Source organism: Enhydra lutris, unplaced genomic scaffold (assembly GCF_002288905.1).
Source record: "Enhydra lutris kenyoni isolate GAN:26980312 unplaced genomic scaffold, ASM228890v2 scaffoldscaffold2, whole genome shotgun sequence".
Classification (NCBI taxonomy): Eukaryota; Metazoa; Chordata; class Mammalia; order Carnivora; family Mustelidae; genus Enhydra; species Enhydra lutris.
In genome coordinates, this window is record NW_019154086.1 from 86,302,078 (window position 1) to 86,322,195 (window position 20,118).

Here is a 20,118-nt window from a genome sequence, read left to right on the forward strand (position 1 = left end):
TTCACAGAGTAGAGAATAGATAAAAATAAGCATGCACGCAGCAGCATGGGGCCGAATCATCAGAACTCACCATCTTATCAACAAATAGAAGTCATTCTTCTTTATTTCTTGAGCAAAGCAGTTTCATATAAGATAAATAGCTTTCAGTCAGGATAGCCTAACATGCAGTATGCATCTTTTTGACATGTATATTCTAATACTACTTTAGACCGTAAGATGAAAATAAGAAAAATCTCAGGGCTGCGTGTTGACAAGAAACACTGGTTGCATCGGCATTTTCTTCTATTTTTCATCCCCTAGCATTTGGCTCAGTGTGTGTCCATGTGTACATTACGGGCTATTGTTAAATGATCAACTTTTAGTGACCTTCAAATACCATTTTCCAATGTCTTATAAGGGAAATAATTTGGGGGACTCGTACTTTTTTATATCACGCTTTGGAGATACTGTGTTTTGTTTCCAGGGTACAGTAGAATGTGTTTTTAATAGATGTGGGAGCCTGGGTTTAGACTTGTGACCTTGAGAATGCTACTTAGCTACTCTGGTTTTGGTTTCCCCTTCTTGCAAAGGAAGCACTTGGGTCAGATGGTTTTTCAAACTGCACCTAGCTCTCATATATGTTGTTATCTATACGTCATTACTTTTTCACTAACATAGAAAGGAGAGGGGGGATGAGGGAGGGGGAATGAAGAAATTAAGTCGACACTACACACGGACCAAGCCTCCAGCCCTGGACCGATCTTCCTGCTGTGGGTCCAGACTGATCACTGTTTTCATGGCTAAAAACCTTTCTCACCCAGACTCTCTGGCCCTTCCTATCCACCAGCCCTGTTGCAATGCAGCCATAGTTGTCTTGAACCTTGCAGGCAGTAATGTTGTTGCAAGGTTTCTGTTCTCACTTACGTATGAACTTCCACTTTCTGAGATGGAAAACTGAACTGAAGCTCCTGAGAAAGCTGGCACAGTAGAAAACTTCAATTTTCAGATATTCATTGTTCTTTCTATATTTGCCAGTTTGCATGTGTGGAAGAAAGAACTTGGATTTTTATAGCAGACTGCCTCTGATTAAAACTTCAGCTCTGCTACTTAGCTAGCTGTTTTTGGACTCTTTGAAATTCATCTCTGAAATGTTTTCTCATCTGTGAAATGGACAAAATCCCTATATAGATGGTGTTATCGAAGAAAAGCAATGTATGTACAAATGCTCGAAAAATACCCTTTTCCCTCCCTCCACTTCAACATCAAATTATTCTGGAGGGTGTTGACAGTGATACTGCACGTTACCAATTCCAGGAAATCTACAGGGCCTGTCTCTCAGCCTGACATGACTTAGTGCGGAACCACATTTTGAAACGACAAGATGTGAAAGAAACTGCCTCATTTACCCCAGAGATTCTGCTACGTCAGTTTACGCAGATCAGGACTGTTTGGCTTGTACTATTGAGGAAACTGGCTGCCTTCTTACGCTTGACCTTTGTCTGCCTCTGTGACCTCATCCCCCTCTCCTCTCCTCACAACATCAAAGAACGCCCGTGAACGCCTGGACCTAAAATGGGGTAACTTCTGCAGGTGTCAAATTAGCCGTACGTGCAAAAGCTCTTTGGAAAGGACAAAGCTCTATGCACGCTCAAGACAGCGAGTAAGAATAAAGCGCGATGTGGTTTCCAAAAAAGTAAATTTATTCCTGCTAGATAAAAGGCCAGTGCAGAAACACGTGCTGCGTAACTATGCCCATTTTGGAGCATTTGAGACTGGATGTGGGAAAACCTACTGAGAGACAGTCAGGAGGCCTGGGTCCTAAATACAACTTTCCTCCTTGCTCTCCATCTGGGCTGTTATTTGTAGAAAGTAGAGTAGCATCACAAACACCAGTCCCGGCTCTCCACAATTCACTATGTGTGTGAGCTTGGACGAGTCACTTATATCTCCATTTCTCATTATAAACACGGGACAGTACTCTCTTAACTCGCAAAACCATGGAGCACATTAAACAAGATCGTACGTGTAAAGATCTTGGTTCAAAGTTTGACTCAGAGAACAGGTTCAAAAAAGTAGTTAATGATCATGAGTAATATTATTTTTGAACAAGAAAGCTGGATTAGATGATCTGAGTTCTTTTTCTTCTTTAAAAGTCCCTAAATCCCGGGGCACCTGGGTGGCTCAATGGGTTAAGCCTCTGCCTTCGGCTCAGGTCATGATCTCAGGGTCCTGGGATCGAATCCTGCATCAGGCTCTCTGCTCAGCGGGGAGCCTGCTTCCTCCTCTCTCTGCCTGCCTCTCTGCCTACTTGTGATCTCTCTCTGTCAAATAAATAAATAAATTCTTAAAAAAAAAAAGTCACTACATCCCTCTTTCTTCTTACAAAATATTCCTTGAGGAGGTTGGTACGTCCTGAGCTCAGGGTTTCAGAAGCCGGACCAGATTCAGGGAGAGGAGTGTTCATACTGGGCAATGGTAGCGCCAAAAGCTATCCTGTCTTTACAAACCCAGTTAGTAAGTGAATGTGCACGCATTACTCTATCTTCAGTTTATACTTACAAATACAGAGAACCATCTCAGATAATAAAAGTGAGTGCTGAATATTTTTGCAAGCTATTACAACGTTTTGAAAGCATACTATAAACACATACAAGATGTGACTATATGGTAATGAAATGAATTTTCCTGTGTGGTGCGAAGGCTCATTAGCTTAGAGCCATGCTCGGCGCTGTTCTACAAAAGTTGCATATGACATTTCTCACTAATGGCTCATGCTGTCACTAAATATTTGTCTCTAACTCCCTCAGTCTTTGGGAATGCAGACATCCTCTTGTGGATAAATTAATAGCTCCGCAGACTCTAAATAAGATGCCCAGAAAAGTCTCTCCATTTTCTGAGTCCAGGAAGGGAAAAAAGTCCTCTTCCTAATTATAGACTTGACTGGAGTTGTTGTTTCCAAATAAATAAGAAAATACTTATTTTATGGAAAAGAATGCTTGATAGGATTCTCTGTAAACAAAACTGGGGCTTTGTTTTTAATAATTTTACTATTTACATTGAACAGCGATTTTCAGCTAAGGAGAAAAGTAGGGGTGCACACTTACTTTCTTCGTCAAGGAGATTTTCAGCAGCTGATAGTAATCTCATCCTGTCTTCTGGGTTTTTAATATTTAATTCAATGAGATGACTCTCTTTTATATCTTTTAAATCTTCTAGGGTCTCATAACCGTTGAGTAAAAGTGTTGAGGTATATTCCTATAGGGGAGAAAAATATGTATAATATAAACTAGTCAGATTCAAATATTTTATTTTGAGTTCTCTTTAGGTTTAAAGAAAGTGTAGAAGTGCATATGGACACCGAAGGCACCGACAGAACTTTTGCTTAACTTTATTTTACTCTGTACTAGTTCTCCACATATGAACTCTAGGGCATTTATAAGAGTATGTTGGAGAATTGTCACCTTCTGGAAGGACAAATGTAAAGAAGAAATAATTACCTTAAGCCGTGTAGTGCTAAATCATGGATCAATTAAAGAGCGGAATCATTCATCCCACTTGGCATTTCTTCACTTCTCAAATAGCTCAATCGACAAAGCTAGCGTGTCCTTATGTCTATCAATAAAATGCCTCTAAAAGAGTAATTGTAGTAATATTTCTGAATCTACATCTTTTCTTGTTTGCTGGCTTGCAAAAATAATTTACCCTCACTAACGTCTTGGGATAGTTTAAAAAATGAATTTGAAACAGGCACAGAACAATAGACTTAGCATTTGTGAACGTCATTTTATAAACCTAAGGAATTCCAGACTTTCTATTTAATTAGAAGTTTTTATCAAACACTGTGGTTATAAAAGCACTGTGGTTGGGAAAAATATTTTCCCTAAAGTTTTCTCTTCTCAGCATGTATAGTTTGTCCATCATTTGCATCAATATGTATTAATTTAAAATTCACAGGCTTCTGATTTCTGAGTCTGTATGTTATTTACGTAACCTCTGTTCTCTCTAACAGAATAAAAATGCAAAGGGAAGTTGAACGCTTTACAACTTCCTCAAAACTTCCTTCCATTTTACTTGATCATCATTTCAATATCCTTAGTTTTAAGTAATCAGGAATAACTGCCAGCCCCTTTACCACCCCCCCCCCAAATCTAAGTGAGAAAGAGAGAGAAAGAAAAAGTACCACTTCTTTTAAAAATGATGTCTCTTAGGAGCACTGAATTAGAACCAAGAAACCAAAGTCCCCATTCTGACATAACCATTTGATTATGGGTTCTTGAGTAAGTTATTTCACTTCCTTAGACCTTGGTTTTCTCATAGGTCACAGAACACACGAAAAGAAGAAGCAGGTTTGAAACTTGTACTTAATCCAAGCAGTACCCCATCTGGGGTGGGGGCACCAAAAGTAATATAGGAAGGCCTAGGTCATGTGTCTACAGACAGGAGAATAACTAGGTAATTCAGGAGAAACAATTAAGGAAAGTTTAATTGGTTATTGCCTTGATGAGTTTTGAAAACTCTCAAAGTACTGCTGCATTAATATTAGAAATGGATTGCGAAACAGTAAATTGAGTGAGGCTAGGTAAATTGCATGTACACACCATTGAACAAGGTAGATATTTCATAAAAATTTTGCTAATATAACAAGAAAATAATTGGATTATAAATACAGACAACACAATTTCCTTAACATAATCATCATGGGGACTTAATGACCACTATTTCCTAACAAATTGCTTTTGAAACAATTATATTTAGTTATCTTCTCTTGACTTGCTTTTGATCTTTGCCCTACAGAAAATGTAATTTTCTTTCCATATTTTCCTTTCAATTATCTGGATTTTTACCTTTACTCTCATACTCTCTGTATCATTCTCATTTACATGTTTTCTCTGGACCTCTTATTCTCCTAGGTATTTCTCATTTTTCACAGCACTTTCTCAACATTAATCTCTACTGTCACTGCTAAGTACCATTAGAGTTTAGTCCAAAGGAGGTTATATCAAGACCTGTCCTTGTGTAATAAAAGTAATAAAGGAGAAATAAGAAGTCTTCTTGGAAAGCAGATTTTCCTTTGCTGTAAGCCCTATATTTTTTAACACCGATCCTTTCTCCTTAGTTATCCCACCCAGATAGCACCAGAATCAAATAGGTCACAGGTTTGCTAACCTGAAGGTGAATCTTCTCTAGGAACTCCTGCAGAGTCTTGGGTTTTTCCTTTCCAGTCTTTCTGTGTGCCTTTATTTTCTTGGGGGCTGCTTCCTCTTCGGAGATGACATCCACATAAATAAATTTGAAGTTTCCCACCTTATTGTTCAACATCCCTGTCCACATCCCCATTGGCGTTTTGCAGATAATGTCTATGATGTCTCCTTTCTAAAGACAAAGAAATATACCAATCAGTTTTCAGAGAACTTTGGTGCTATGACAATTAGTAGAAAGAATGGAATCACAGAAATTTGAATAATGAGGGAATATGATAAGGGAAGTTACTGATAGCAGAAATAAATCTAAGAGAAAATTTACTTTAAAAGTTCAAGGGAATTATTTGCTAGTAATAAAGAAGAACACTTCAACAAGCTTGAAGAAAAGGTCCTACATGCATTCGATGACATCTTTATGGTTTTGGTATATCAATTTATGAACTTGTATTTGTACGGCACAATGGAATTTACAAAGTACTTTTGCATATAGTGAATCATTTAATGCCCATGACACATTACTTAGGTACATATACAAGGTATCTTTATAATTCTAAATATTATAGAAAAGGAATGTAACATTAAATAACTTCCCAGAGCAACTGGCAATCAGTTGTCTGAACTAAAAAATGATGCCCTCTTCATTCATCTTCTCAAAGCAATAGATATATAGCAAAGCTCAAGCCATCATTCCTGGAGGGGTTCCCACATGGGGAAGGGAAAGAAAAAGAACTCTATCTCTGTCCATGATTCTAGTTCATCTGAAAAACTTATCTACAGTAAAAAAGAAACCATCTAAAGTATTGCATTCCTCTAAAATAACGAAACTATTAGACCTTTGTGCGTCTAAATATGTAACAAAAGTATGTGTGTGTGCACCAAGGACAAATTATGCTACTGAATTATTTTAGAGAAGATAATACTTAGCCTGAGCTTCACAACAGTGTTTGGGTCATAGGATGAAAGAAGCACATTAGGATGGACAAACCAGTTGGTCTTTTTCTTTATTCACATCTAAGACTCTAATTGGCTACAGGCTGCCAGTTACTAGCAAGAGTAGAAAACCCCCATGGTACTTCTTTGTAAAGAAAATTGATTTCTACCCAAATAATAGTGCCTCCATTTAGAAGTCATATTTCTTCCTTTGAGACTTATAATTTCTACCCCAGAGAGGACATTATAGGTTCTGATATTGTTGCCTTTTCAGGGGACTACACTCAAATAAACAAAACATTAAGTCGGCTACTAAAAATGTTTTTTCCTCACTTTCTACGAATGTGTATTCTTCCATCTAAAACACACAATGTATTTTTAATAGTAGGATTCAGTGTGATTAAAAGATCTGATCTTTCTGATTTATGATCATCTGCCTGTCTGACCCTATAAGCTATTCGTCTAGTTCTTCCTGCCTTTAACTGCGGAGAGTTGAATCTGGGCTAGGTGGGATCAGCTAAGCAGACCTAGAAAATCCCCAGAAGCTCTAGGGGAAGTTTCTAAGCATGGGAGCTCTCTGCTGCATCCTTCCTATTATCCTCTAAACTTTTAAAAAAGTATACATTCCAGGAAAGCCCACAGTCACCAGCGAAGACCCAGTTTCATTGCGGATAAGACCTTTGATATAAACAATGGCATTCAATCCCCAGTGGTAACTGTGGGATTCTTATTGTGTCCTATAAGAGCTCTACAAATATCACCTTAGACACCACAAGCGGTGGGGCACTGACATGGTATTATAGGAAAGGCGAAAAGCTTTCCCGAGCCTAAATGTATTCAATTTATTCCCTTCTACACCCTCCCCCAACAGTGGCTACTAGGCTGCAAATATTCCTTCCCCAAGACTTAAACTTAAATTTCAAAGCATTCATAGAAATGACTAAGGAGCTAACTATGGGAAATAACGTTTTCCTCATTCTCCCGCTGAGCTTAGTCTGATTTGTTACAAAAGAAGGGATAAAGAGAAGAGCAGAGTGTCTTGAATGTTAAATAATAACATCAATACTTCATAACTTGTCATAATTGCTGGTTAACACTGGCTTGGTGATGATAGTAGAGAAAAGTCATAATTTCTGTCCTTTTAGCTATACCAGTTTGTGTTACTAAAAGGAATAATTTAACATGTATAAAATACTTCAGCACCAAAACCTTCTAGTTATATGATTGCAACAGCACCTCCCCTCTTGTGTGAGTAGGACCATGAAAACAATGGATTTCACACCCACTATTATGTTGTACTATATGACACAAGGGACTGTGCAGATATAATTAATGTCCCAAATTAGTTAATTTTGTAATTAAGAGGGAGGTTATCTGGGTGTTTCTGACTTTATTAGGTAGGAGCTCTTAAAAATAAAGAGATTTGAAACATGAGTGAACTTTTCTCCTTCAGGCTGCCATGTTGTAGAGAGGACCATGGCTGGCAACCTCCAGGGTCCGAGAATGTCTCCCAGGCAACATCCAGCAAGAAAGCAGGAGCCTCCGTCCTACAACTACAAGCAACTGAATTCTGCCAATAGTTGTGAGTTTGGAAGAGGACCCTGAGCCCCAGGTAAGATTACAGCCCCAGCTGTCACCTTGATTTTAGCCCCGTGAGACCTTAAGCAGGGAATGCAGTTGGGCCATGACTAAATGTTTGACCTATAGAACTGTGAGGTAATGCATTTGTGTTGTATAAAGTCCCTGAGTTTGTGGAAATTTGTTACATGGCAGTAGAAAACGAATATAGAGAATCAGAGGTAAGAAGAGGGAATTCAGGAGGGAATATCACTGGGAGAAAGATGTCTGGTTATTCATAGCCCCCAACTTAAGTACTGAAGTTGCCCAGCCAAGGCTGGTTCCCAAGGGAGTTGCTGTGAGGGGTTCTTGCCTGATAGCGCCATCTTTTCTCTTTCTCCTTCTAATCCAGGAAGTAGCAGGCAGAGCTAGGCACCTCCAGTAACCTGTGAGGCTTCTGGTTTTCAGAAAAATGTAGACAATTTCTTCTCCCCAGACAGGCTCAGAATCTGCATTATCTACATAACAGCAACTTATGCTATAGCCTCAACAGACCAATTCCCCTAGCCCACCTCGAGTGTTTTGTTTTGTTCATATTCTTGCCACAGTAACCCATTCCTGCGTTCTAGTGCTGGGGAGAACACACTCACCGCCCCCCCCCCGCCCCCGTTCCCACTGCTTGTACTTCCTGACACAGACCATACAACCAGTGCTAGACAAACCAGGCAGAATGCAGCTATGACGTGCACACACCTTGATTTTGAGGGAGTCAGTGTCATAGGGGCTTGGTGTAAAATCAGTATGTACTCTGGCTCGGCCACAGAATGGTCCAGAGTAGGGGCCATCATCATCAAGTCGAAAGCTATCCCGGTTACTCGTACCGTCTGAACAGCTTGTTATTCCACCTGATGAAAGCAAAGCAGAGGTTAACAGTTCTCACTGAAGGTTCGTAACATTCTGAACCACCATCTGGATAGAGCTAAGGGGGGGATCATGCTGAAGCACTGGACGCCAACCTTTTGAGGGAGCTCTAAATGATGGATTCCTATTTTTTTCTGACTCCCAGTCACTCTCCATCAGTGGCCTTTGTCCTCTGAGCCATTTCTGTACTTTCTTGAGCCAATCTGACCATTCTTTCCTCAACCACTAACCCAAACACCTTCTCACTTTGGTCTCTGTGATCTGACCCAATAGCAAAGTGTTTTGCTACTTGCTAAAGAGACAAACAATACAGACTTAACTCCTTGTGCAGGCCAGACAATTAATTTTGTACCTGTAAACAAAGACAAAAACCTATAGCAACAGTTTGATCCTTATGTACTACGGATCACAAATGGTCAAAGCATCAGACTACAGGGTTCCCTATTCTTATCACAATGTAGCTAGAGTGCTCTCCCAAACATCCTATTATGTACCAAAAGCCATTTTGAAGTAACATCTCTATGCATAAAAGGTAGCACTTCTGCTTGTGTGAATTTGAAGCAAAGAGAAAGTGTGTTCCCGTGTCTGTCCTTCCTTGTGGTTCTAAACTTTCTAAACTGGGCTTTTTAAATTACTCTGAATCCTTGTTCTCTGGTCCTTTTCCTCCTGAGTTTGAACCTCAAGGGAGAGAAAGAAGAGATTCCATTTTTTGCTGCCTGCGAGAGGCGGGGTCGGGGGTGGTAAGAATGGCTTCCAGTGGAAGTAGCTCTCAGTTTCTCCACCACTCTCACCACTCTCCACTACTTCCACTTTCTTCTTCAGTGAGGCCTCTCAGTGCTCTGTCCAATGATGAAACAGCCCTGGTTTCTCTACTATTTAATCAAATAATTATGGAGATAAGGTAAAGAACCTTAACATATTGAATATGAACCATTGTAAGAAAGGGTGAGTTGCATGTAATCGCAAAAACTAAGTTGTATATGACAACAGATAAGTGGGCCACCATCTCCTTACACCTTCTTTCCATGGCCACCCCTGGCCCTGGCTTTTCATGGTACATCCCAGTTAATAAAATTCTACCCACATTCAGCATTACAATTTAGAATTTTAAAACTTCCAGCAGAAGTGAATACTAATGAAATCTGAATTTCACACATGCAAAAATATATCCTTCAAATGTTTCTACATTAGTTTTTTTTCTCCTTTCTTCACAAAATAACTCTTCTTCAGCCAATAGGAAAAGTAGGAATAAAATTCAGGATATCTGAAACATCTGGTATTTGCGATCTATCTTCAAGTAACAGAAGCAGTTGATTAAAAAGGAAATGGCAAATAAACCTTGCAAAAAAAGAAAACATTTAAAAGCCCTGAAAAGATCAGAGGAATGAATAACAGTGTACACATAAAAAAGTTAAAAGGCCCCCTGCGGTATCAGTAGTTTCTTCCAGATAGCAGGATATGTGACTAAAATCTGAATTACTAAAAACAAACAAACAAAAAACAAACAACAACAACAACAAAAAACCCTGAATTACTTCCTTCTTAGAAACAATGGTTTTAGAAAATCCTTGTTGAACACATGCTGCTTCCTTCCTGTCACCTAACTGGCCATATTCCTTCTATTTAGTATTTACACAGTATTTCATTCTTTACTCACTCATACTAGATGGACACCTAAAAAGTGAATGTGAGAAGTGATGCATATGTCTCTCTCTTTTCAGAATACTTCAGGCAAAAGGGAACAGAAAGGAAGGAAAAAAGTGAGAGGGGACAGGAGAGAGAAAAAAAGAAAGAGAAGAAAGAAACAAAGGAAAGGAGGAGGGAAGAAAGAAGGAAAAAGAGGAGAAGGAAGGAAGAAAGAAGAAGGAGAAAAAAAGGAGGAATAACGAGAAAAGGAAAGGAAGGAGGAAGGGATGGGCGGAACAAGAGACAGAGAACAGGATTTCATTTATCTGAATATGTCAAGTCATTTAAGATTTTGACTCAAGATAATGCTAGTTCTCCTAAGCAAACAATTTTATTTTAGGGATGCAGATTTCGTCTCCCAAGATGATTTTTTTGAGGCATATCCCCAAGATCCCTGCCAACTACAGTGTTAGAAGTTTCAAAATAATACATAATTCTATCAAATATATTGTGTATCATTTTAAACAACAGCAACTCTACGGATTCCGCAATCCTACATTTTCACTATTTTTCTTATCAAGTATCTGGAAACTTTTTGCTAATTTGAAAGCCCCAAAGAAGCAAATCTGTTGTTGTTGGTTTTCATTTGAATTTGTTTCTTTTTTCTTTTTTAATTGTTTTTAAAATGTTAATTCTGGTATTACTAACATATAGTGTTATGTCAGGTTCAAGTGTTCAGTATAGTGATTCAACCCTTCAGTGCATTACACGGTGCTGATCATGGTAAGTGCACTCTTTAATCCCCATCACCGATGTCACCCATCTCCCCACCCACCTTCCCTCTGGTAACCATCAGTTTGTTCTCTGTAGTTAAAATCTGCTGTTTTTAATTAACTTAACTCAGTCCTCCCAGTTACAGTTTCGTCCCTTATTCTGTAGGCTTACTTGATGAACTCTGCCCACTGTAGAGACTATCCATGGAGTCACTGGCTTTGAGGGAGACCTTCTCTGTGTGAGATCCAATCACTGGGTCACTGTTCCGATACGGGAGGGTAGTCTCTCCATCCTCCTCATCCTTCAAAAAAAACATATCAGAGGTTAAGTGCAGAGAACTGATTTCCATGGAGATACTCACTGTGTGCATTGATTTAACAAACAAGACATATTTTAGCAATAAAATACTTAGGAATCCATCAGCATAAAATATGAGAGTCATTAATCTTTAGTTCAATTTCTAGCAAAACATGTTATACTTGGAAAAATTTTTTAGATGAAACACTCCACATTATGGAATTCAAATGAAATCATCATAATTCACTTTATAAGTTAGGATGAATATCATATTGATAGTGCTTAATCAAAAGTGTTAGATTTATTAATATCTATGCTTTATCTGTTAAAGCACTTTTATTTCTTCATGTTCTCCTTATCATCTATTTACCACCATTACTAATCCTTTGAGATCTGATATTTTACAAGTTTAAATTCTGCATCGTTCTTTCATGTCAGTTATTTGCACCTTACCAGATCACTAGATATGAATAAAACATGCACATTTTGCAATTCTAAAGCAAAGCTTATCTAAGAAGCTTTACAAATCTCATACCAAGCTTGCACACCTAGTCAAGTGAAAAGCAAATCCTGCATAAGATTAGGAAAGATAGACAATTTCAAAACAAATTACATCTGCTTGAAAACATCTCAAATGTCTTCCATATTTAGATAGTTTGGACAAAACCTATAAATTCCTTAATATTCACCAAAATGTAATTCAATATTCCTCATTTATGAGCATTTCTAAACATTAATAAAACTTCAGAATACATACATGATATATACTCAGTTTGATTCTCTCCTTTTATCCATTCCTTTATTCATTTGCTCAGTCATTCAACACAAGTTTAGAGAACACCTTCTAAGTACCTGACACTGTTTTGGGAACTGGGGATACCTTGGTAAACAAGATCACAGGGTCCCTGCTCTAATAAGATAAACATTTTAGTGTGTTAGGGTTTGTGTGTGTGTGTGTGTTAGTGTTTGGAGATGTGTGTGTAAACAAACGCAAAAGGAAATTTCAGGGAACAAGTGCTATGAAGGAGATAAAACTGAGCGATGTGAGAGGATTAGCTGCTAGGATTAGGGTGGGGGGAAGGTTAGCTGATTTCGATGGAGTAGCCTCCAAAGACCTTCGCTATAGGGTAATATATGCTCTGAATTCTTGACTCTGAATTCTGACCTTAAGATGTAACTTTTATGAAGAACTGGAGGCAGTTTTCCAAGCAAAAGGAATAGCAAGAACAAAATAACTCAGAATTAGCTTGGCTTATGAGTGGAAAGACCAAGTCAAGGTAGCTGGAGCTGAATGAGATCAAAGAGAGTGTCATAAAATGAGCTCAGAGGGGTGCTTGGGTGGCTCAGTCGGTTAAGCATCTGCCTTCAGCTTGGGTCATGATCCTGGGGTCCTGGCATCAAGCCCCATATCAGGGAGCCTGCTTCTCCCTTTGCTGCTCCCCCTGCTTGTTCTCTCTCTCTCTCTCTCTCTGTCAAATAAATAAATAAAATCTTAAAAAAAGAAAGAAAGAAAGAAAGAAAGAAAGAAAGAAAGAAAGAAAGAAAGAAAAAATAAGCTCAGAGTAGAATGGAGCCGGATCAGTAAGAGCTTTATAGACCATGTGTGGTGGTCATGGAATGTGTCACTCAGATATTTTGCTGTGAGACCCTTCTTTACAGACAGCCCCAGCTACTAAATCCACCACTGTGCATAGAAGCCATGCTCTCTGCCAATGACTGAAACAGTGAGGGCACCATTTGAGTCCATTCTGGTGGGATATAGGGTTCCTCTAATGGAAAACTTTGGTTCAAGGACTATCTGCCAATCTGGCTAAAGCTTTCTTCTTTCCCAGGTGTCAAACTTGCACTGTTGTCAGAAGGCTTTCCCTATCCAGTTCTTTATCTATCCTTCATGTTAATTTTCCCCAATAATCTTTGGTGTGTCCTTTGCTTTCTTAGGATCTGTTTCTCAAAGGACTGGAATGAACATACTGTAGTAAGTGAAGGCATTGTGAAGGCATTGTAAAACTTTAAGCAAGGGGCATGATGTGTTCTGAAATTCCACTTAAGATCTTTCCAGCTTCTTTGTGGAGAATGGCTTTTATGGAGGAAAGGGTGGAAGAAAGATGACCAATTAGGTGGTTATTATGGCAGTCTAGGCAAGAGAAGTTGTTTTTGGTTGGTTGGTTGATTGATCTAAAAGTAGGAATAGTTTACATAGAGAAATTGTGGGTTTTAGATAAGATTTTGGAGTTTGAGCCAATAGAATATGCTGATGAATTGGTGTGAAAAGTGAGAGAAAAAAAGCAATTTGGAATGATTCTTAGGCTTTCCTCTTTCTTTACTTCCTTCCTTCCTATCATCCTTCTTTTCTTTCCTTTACTTCTCTGTTCTATTCTTTCCTTTTCTCTTCTCTTTTTTCCTTCCTTGCATCTAGAGTTATGGCAATTGTTATCTATCGCTACTGGGAAGACTAGACAAGAAACATGTGTTTTTGGTAGAGCATAGAGAATTAATAATTCAGTTTGGGATATACTGGGTCCCAGATAACTATTGTACATATAAGTGATGATAATGAATACACAACTGGTTGTTCAAGTACAACGGATAAGATATCATAGCTAGAGATGTAATTGCAAAAAACAAAGTGATGAGACTAGATGAGATCACTGAGGGGAAGAGTAGACTGAGTAGAGCATCTAGGAATAAGCCTTGGAAGGACTCAATATTTAGAGACAAGAAAGAAGGCAAAGCCAAGAAAGGAAACTCTGAGGAAGAAAGCCAGAAGAATGCCTGTTAAAGAAACCAAGAAAGAATGTTTCAAATGTATTGAAATAATCACTTGTGTCAAATACGTTGAAAAGTAATGTAAGAAGTAAGAAAAGCGACCAGTAAATTCAGCAACACAGAGGTTAATACCAATTATGACTCCTGTTTTAATGAGTTATTGGGGATGGAAGTCCTAGTGGGTTAAAAAGTGAATAGACTAAGACTTACAGATCAATGTAGCAGAATTGAGAGTCAGAAATAAACCCATGTATTTATGACCCATATAATTGTGACCATGTATTTATTATTAATTGATTTTCAGCAAGGGTGCCAAGAAAAGACAATAGTAAAATAATTGACCTTTTAACAACTTTTATGACAACTTGATATCCATATTTGAAAGAATGAAGAGGGACTCCTATTACACTCCATAGAAAAATTAGTAGATCATACACCAAAATTTAAGAGCTACAACTGTGAACTCTTAGAATAAAAACACAGGAGTAAATCTTTGTGAACTGAGATTAAACAATAGTTTTTAAACTATAATATTAAAAGCTCAAATGACAAAATATAGATAAATCAGGCTGCATCAAATTATAAACATCTGTGCTGCAAATGATACCATCAAAAAAGTGAAAATATAATCCACAGAATGGGAGAAAATATATCATATTGCAAATCATATATCTGATAAGGTACTTGCATCCAGTATATATTTTTAAAAAGCTTAAAAGTCAATAAAAAAAACCCCAAATAACCCAATTAAAAAATGGGCAAAAGGCTTGAGTAAATATTTTTTAAAAATTTTATTTATTTATATGACAGACAGAGAGAGTGCAAGCACAAGCACGGAGAGCTGGAGGCAGAGGGAGAGAGAGAAGCAGGCTCCCCTGCTGAATAGGGAGCTTGATACAGGGCTCTATCCCAGGACCCTGGGATCATGACCTTAGCTACTCAGGTCCCCCCGAGTAAACATTTCTTTAAAGAAGATATACAAATGGTTCATAAGAACACAACAAGATTCTCAACATCATTAGTCATTAGGGAAGTGTAAATCAAAGCCACATCGAAATTCTACTTCACAACCACTAGTAATAGGAAGGCTAGCATCAAAAAGACAGTAACAAGTGTTGGCAAGCATGTGGAGAAATTGGAACCCTCACACGTTGCTAGTGGGAATGTAAAATGATACAACTGCTTTGGGAAGCAGGTTGCCAAGTTCTCAGAACATCAGATAGTTACCATATACCAGAGAGAAACAAGAGTATTTCCACACAAAAACTCCTAAATATTTATAGCAGCATTATTTACAATAGCCAGAAAGTGCAAACAACTCAAATATCTATCAACTGATGAAAGGAAAAATAAAATATAGTTTATATATAAAATGGAATATTATTTGGCAATAAAAAGAAATGAGGTACTGATGTTTGTTACAACATATGACATAGCATTCTCCACATACTACATGTGTGATCTTTCTGAGCCTCCATTTCCTCTATTAACATAGGAGTAATAATGCTTTTTTTTTCCTATCTAGTTCCTGGGCACAATTATTAAGGGAAAAAATAGACGTTGAAGTCCTTCCTAAAGGACCGAGTAATTCTATGTCTAGAAGAATCTGTTGGCTATTTTAAGAAAAAAGTTAATAGAAAAATACAAATGATTGGCAGAGTACACTTACCTTTTCCTCAGAAAGGGCTTTGACGTACTTTTTGCCCACTTTTTTCTTCATTGTCCAGGAAATAACTCTCATTTTTTTCCCTAATCCTCCTCCATTATTCGAAGTTTTATTTTGTTCTCCACTTTCATTTATGGGTTCCCCTTCATATACCTAATTAGAATTGTTAACAAAAGACAGAATAATAAAGCAATAAAAATCATTGTTCTGAAAACATTATTAAAGTGAAGATTCCGAATTTGTGGGCTTCCTATGTATTGTGTATAGCAGCCTCCAAACTTCAATATGGATAGAATACATATTTTTAATGTTGTCCAAGCCTGGTGCCATGTGTTACAAACTCAGAAAATAAAACTTGTGATGTTGAAGGACCTGAGCTTCACATCTAAAAATTTTTAAAAGAATTTTAGTTATTCTTTAAATAGCTGTACAGTGGAGCCACTTTTCCCACTTAAAAAAAAAAAGATTTTATTTATTAATTAGAGAGAGAGACAGTGCTGGAGAGAGAGAAGAAGCAGGCTCCCCACTGAGCAGGGAGCCCAAAGTGAGTCCACCCCATGACTCTAGGATCATGACCTGAGCTGAAGGCAGACGCTTAACCATCTGAGCCACTCAGGCACCCCAGTTTTCCCCATTTTTGAGATGGGCAAAATAGAATTAAATCATAAGCATAATGAGTGAGTAAGTCTACATAGATGGGAGATATTTTATTGGGGGCTTTAGAAAGGCTATAGTATGTATTCATGCTGAAGGGGCATTAAAATATCCTCTTGATTCTTATATAAATTGAAATGGTCATTTTTTAAAAAGTTTTGGAGTTAAGTAAATCCATTGAGGAAGTGCAATGTTTTCTTCTTGCAGGTGAGTATCCCATGCATATTTCCCACATTCTCAAGCAACAGTAATTATGAACATGGTCTAGCCATTAGTATAGAAATGAGCATGTAATTCACATGTAATATATTCTAAGTATTTAACATTACCTGATACAAAGTTTGTTTGTTTGGTTGATTATTGCCTGCATCTCCCACGATAAATTATGCTCCATGAGCTTAGAGATTTTATATTTTTTATTTATCCTGCATGTCTAGAACACTTCCAGGAATATCATTGACACTTGATATTTTTTGAATAAGCAAAACTTCTCATATAGAAATTTGGAGTGATTCTTTTTCTTAAAGGACTTACTTGGGTTCTATATCCTTAATATCTTAGATTTTAAGAAAGGACTTTTAAGGGTCATCTAGTCTAGCATTGCCCACCATTCTTGATGGATGGACAGAGAGACATTTCCTGAATATTAAAAAAAAAAATTAGGGGAAACTTCTATTTAGTTAACTTGAATAGTTTATTTTTATTGTTGTTATATTAAAGATTTACTTATTTATTTTAGAGAAAGAGAGCATGCATGGGGGGGGAGGGGAGGAGAGTCTCAAGCAGACTCCCCATAGGCCCAGCATGGGCTCAACCTCACAAACCTGAGATCGTGACATGAGTCGAAGTCAAGTCAGACGCTTAACTGACCGAACCACCCAGGCTCTCCTTGAATATTTTAATATGAAGGTTTAACCACATAGTTAACAAAATTATTTTTTTTTAAATTTTATTTATTTATTTCACAGAGAGAGATCACAAGTAGGCAGAGAGGCAGGCAGAGAGAGAGATAGAGGAGGAAGCGGGCTCTCCGCCAAGCAGAGAGCCGATGTGGGACTCGATCCCAGGACCCTGAGATCATGACCTGAGCTGAAGGCAGAGGCTTTAAACCACCGACCCACCCAGGTGCCCCTAGTTAACAAAATTATTAATCAATATTATTTTTTACTTCATATCTTACCCCAAATTGCCTGTGATAAATATGAATGGACAGCTGATTGAAGTCCTCATTGAACTTTATTCATTTCTACATTTAAGGTTATAAAAGGCAAAGATTCTTTGCTTAACAAAAGCCCTGAATAAAATATAACTTGGAAACCCTTTAAATTTTTAAAGTTAGCTTTTTTCTTCTCTATTCTTTCTATTTAAGCTCTATCTTCCCTGTAAAATTATAAACTAACCCCCCCAAAAGAAAGTGTATTATTTTATTATTATCTGTGTTAAATTACCATTGCCTAAGCTTCAAAAAAGTATCACAGATATTTTTTAAAAGATTTTTATTTATTTATTTGACAGAGACAGAGAGAACAAGGTGGGGGGTGGTGGGTGGGCATGTAGAGGGAGAGGGAGAAGCAGGCTCCCCACTGAGCAAGGTGCCCAATGAGGGAATGGATCCCAGGTCTCTGGGATCATAACCTGAGCCAAAGGCAGAGGCTTAACCAACTGAGCCACCCAGGCCCCCCAGTATCACAAATATTTTAAATTTTAAGTTTCTCTATCATTTTTTACAGACATTTCAAAGAAACTACCTCAGCATATTTTCAACTTTCACATTTTTCTATGCTGTTCTCTTTCATAATCTGTCTCTCCCTCTATACTCTCGGCTTCATGAAGTAGGGATTTTCATCAATTATTACAACAGTAATTTCTGAGTACCTAATGGAAATCCTGTCATAGAGTAGGTCCTCAAGAAATACTAGTTGAATGAATGAATGATGCATTGCAAAAAACGTGTGAACTACATTTTCAGGTTTGTTAAATTCTTTCACAAATTACTAAGCCACCATTACTAATAAATGAACCTGAGTGAACCTGAGCTACTTTTACAGGTTAACCCTGAATTATAAACTAAATAACAGATTCTACTGTGTAGAATCTACAGTCTATATGTGATTATGGAAAGGTAAAGATTTATGTAACATGTTAATTGAAAATTATATAGGGTTTCTCACTATTTATATACATATATTATCTTATTTAAAACTAAACAAATGTGGATAGACTATATAGCTATTTACAAGTTTAAGCATGTGTATATAAATATGTAGATGGATAAAAGGGGATATAAATAACATGCATATGTATAAAAGGGGATGTATTATACACACACGCATGTAAGTGTACTAATGGATGTATTTGTAAAGTAATACTAGATGTCATTTTGTTTTCATTTCTTTTGTTTAGAATAGCCATTACTGAAATACCAATATTTAAAAATATTATAGGTATATACACACAGGAATCTGAAAAGTATATTGAGAAATTATACCAGGAAAAATTTTTTATAAAAAATAAAACATATAATAATGAGAATGAATAATTAAGAAATACATGAGATCTAAAACCTATTGGTCTAAAATGTATCACATGTGGAGTTGCTGAATCAGGTTCAATGATAAACACGTAGTTTTAATTTTGTCTATATATATATACACACACACACACACACACACACACATATATATATGTGTGTGTATATATATATCCCTCCTCCCTACTATTTGATCAGGTGTCAAACCTTTCATTAATCACATCACAGTTGGCCTGTGGTTTGTGAGATAGTGTAACAGAAATGCAAACTTGGAGTTAGACAAGATGTTGAGTTCTGCCTTTGTCATTTATTAACTGTGTGATTTAGAAGTAATTTTATTTCTTCATTGGTAAAATAATAATACTAATAGTTCCTGCATTAGAGGTAGGTAAAGTCTTTAGCGTTGTTCCTGTATCATGGTAAGTGTTCAATTAAATGTAGATACTATTATTATTACCATTATTTTTATATAGACTTCATTTTATGGGAAGCTTTCCTTAAGCTACATTTGAAGTGTTCCTGGTTTGCAAACGTGGGTGTAATAGTCACCTATGAGGCATTTCAATGCATATTGCAGAAGTTCGAGTGCAATTGAGCGACATATGCTGTCCTTGACAAATTTACAACTAAGCCATTTAATCATTAAATTAAATTAATGCAATTACCATTTACATAAAATTTAATATATATATTTATGGTAGAACTGCTCAGAAAATTTGGGGTTATTTGTGTTCCTTTAAATCTTAACTCTCTTCTTAAGTTCATGTTCTGCTTTTCCTAGTGTTAGGCTTCTTAGAGAGCTTTTTACTTTTAATACCCACCATGGTAACTAGGTACTAAGTAGTTCTTTGTTCCTTTATTACAAAAATATAGGCAAGACTGTGATTTTTAAATATACTTTTCTTACGGTATTTTGCAAAAGTGATATTGACTTCATAAATTTTCCTAATGTGCTTGCATAACATTCATAAAATTGTAATAAAATACTAACCTCAGTTGAATCATCTGGTTTTGAAATGGAATTATTCCGAAAACGATCAAAATTCCCAAAACTGCTGCTGCGCTATAAAATAGGAAAGGAAAGGAAAGGACATTTAGGATTTGTGACTTTCACTGAAAAAATTGCTAAATATATTAGATTATGGCTCCGTAAGCATCAGTATATTTGCAAATATAGGATTAAAAAAGCTCTTCTCTCTGGAATATCTAAAGGCATT

At 37.1% G+C, this 20,118-nt stretch overlaps 1 protein-coding gene across 3 annotated transcripts in view; it reads right to left on the bottom strand.

The window, feature by feature from the left end:
* Positions 1 to 20,118, bottom strand: part of LOC111147041 (SAM domain-containing protein SAMSN-1) — a 152,910-nt gene that overhangs the window by 8,751 nt on the left and 124,041 nt on the right. For all 3 annotated transcript variants that reach the window (XM_022502914.1, XM_022502896.1, XM_022502906.1), the window contains 6 exons: positions 19,893 to 19,964; positions 15,721 to 15,870; positions 11,160 to 11,289; positions 8,421 to 8,572; positions 5,146 to 5,352; positions 3,084 to 3,234 (listed from right to left, as the gene is read on the bottom strand). In XM_022502914.1, coding sequence (XP_022358622.1) covers positions 3,084 to 3,234; positions 5,146 to 5,352; positions 8,421 to 8,572; positions 11,160 to 11,289; positions 15,721 to 15,870; positions 19,893 to 19,964 — 862 coding nt within the window. The remainder of the gene's footprint in view (positions 1 to 3,083; positions 3,235 to 5,145; positions 5,353 to 8,420; positions 8,573 to 11,159; positions 11,290 to 15,720; positions 15,871 to 19,892; positions 19,965 to 20,118) is intronic.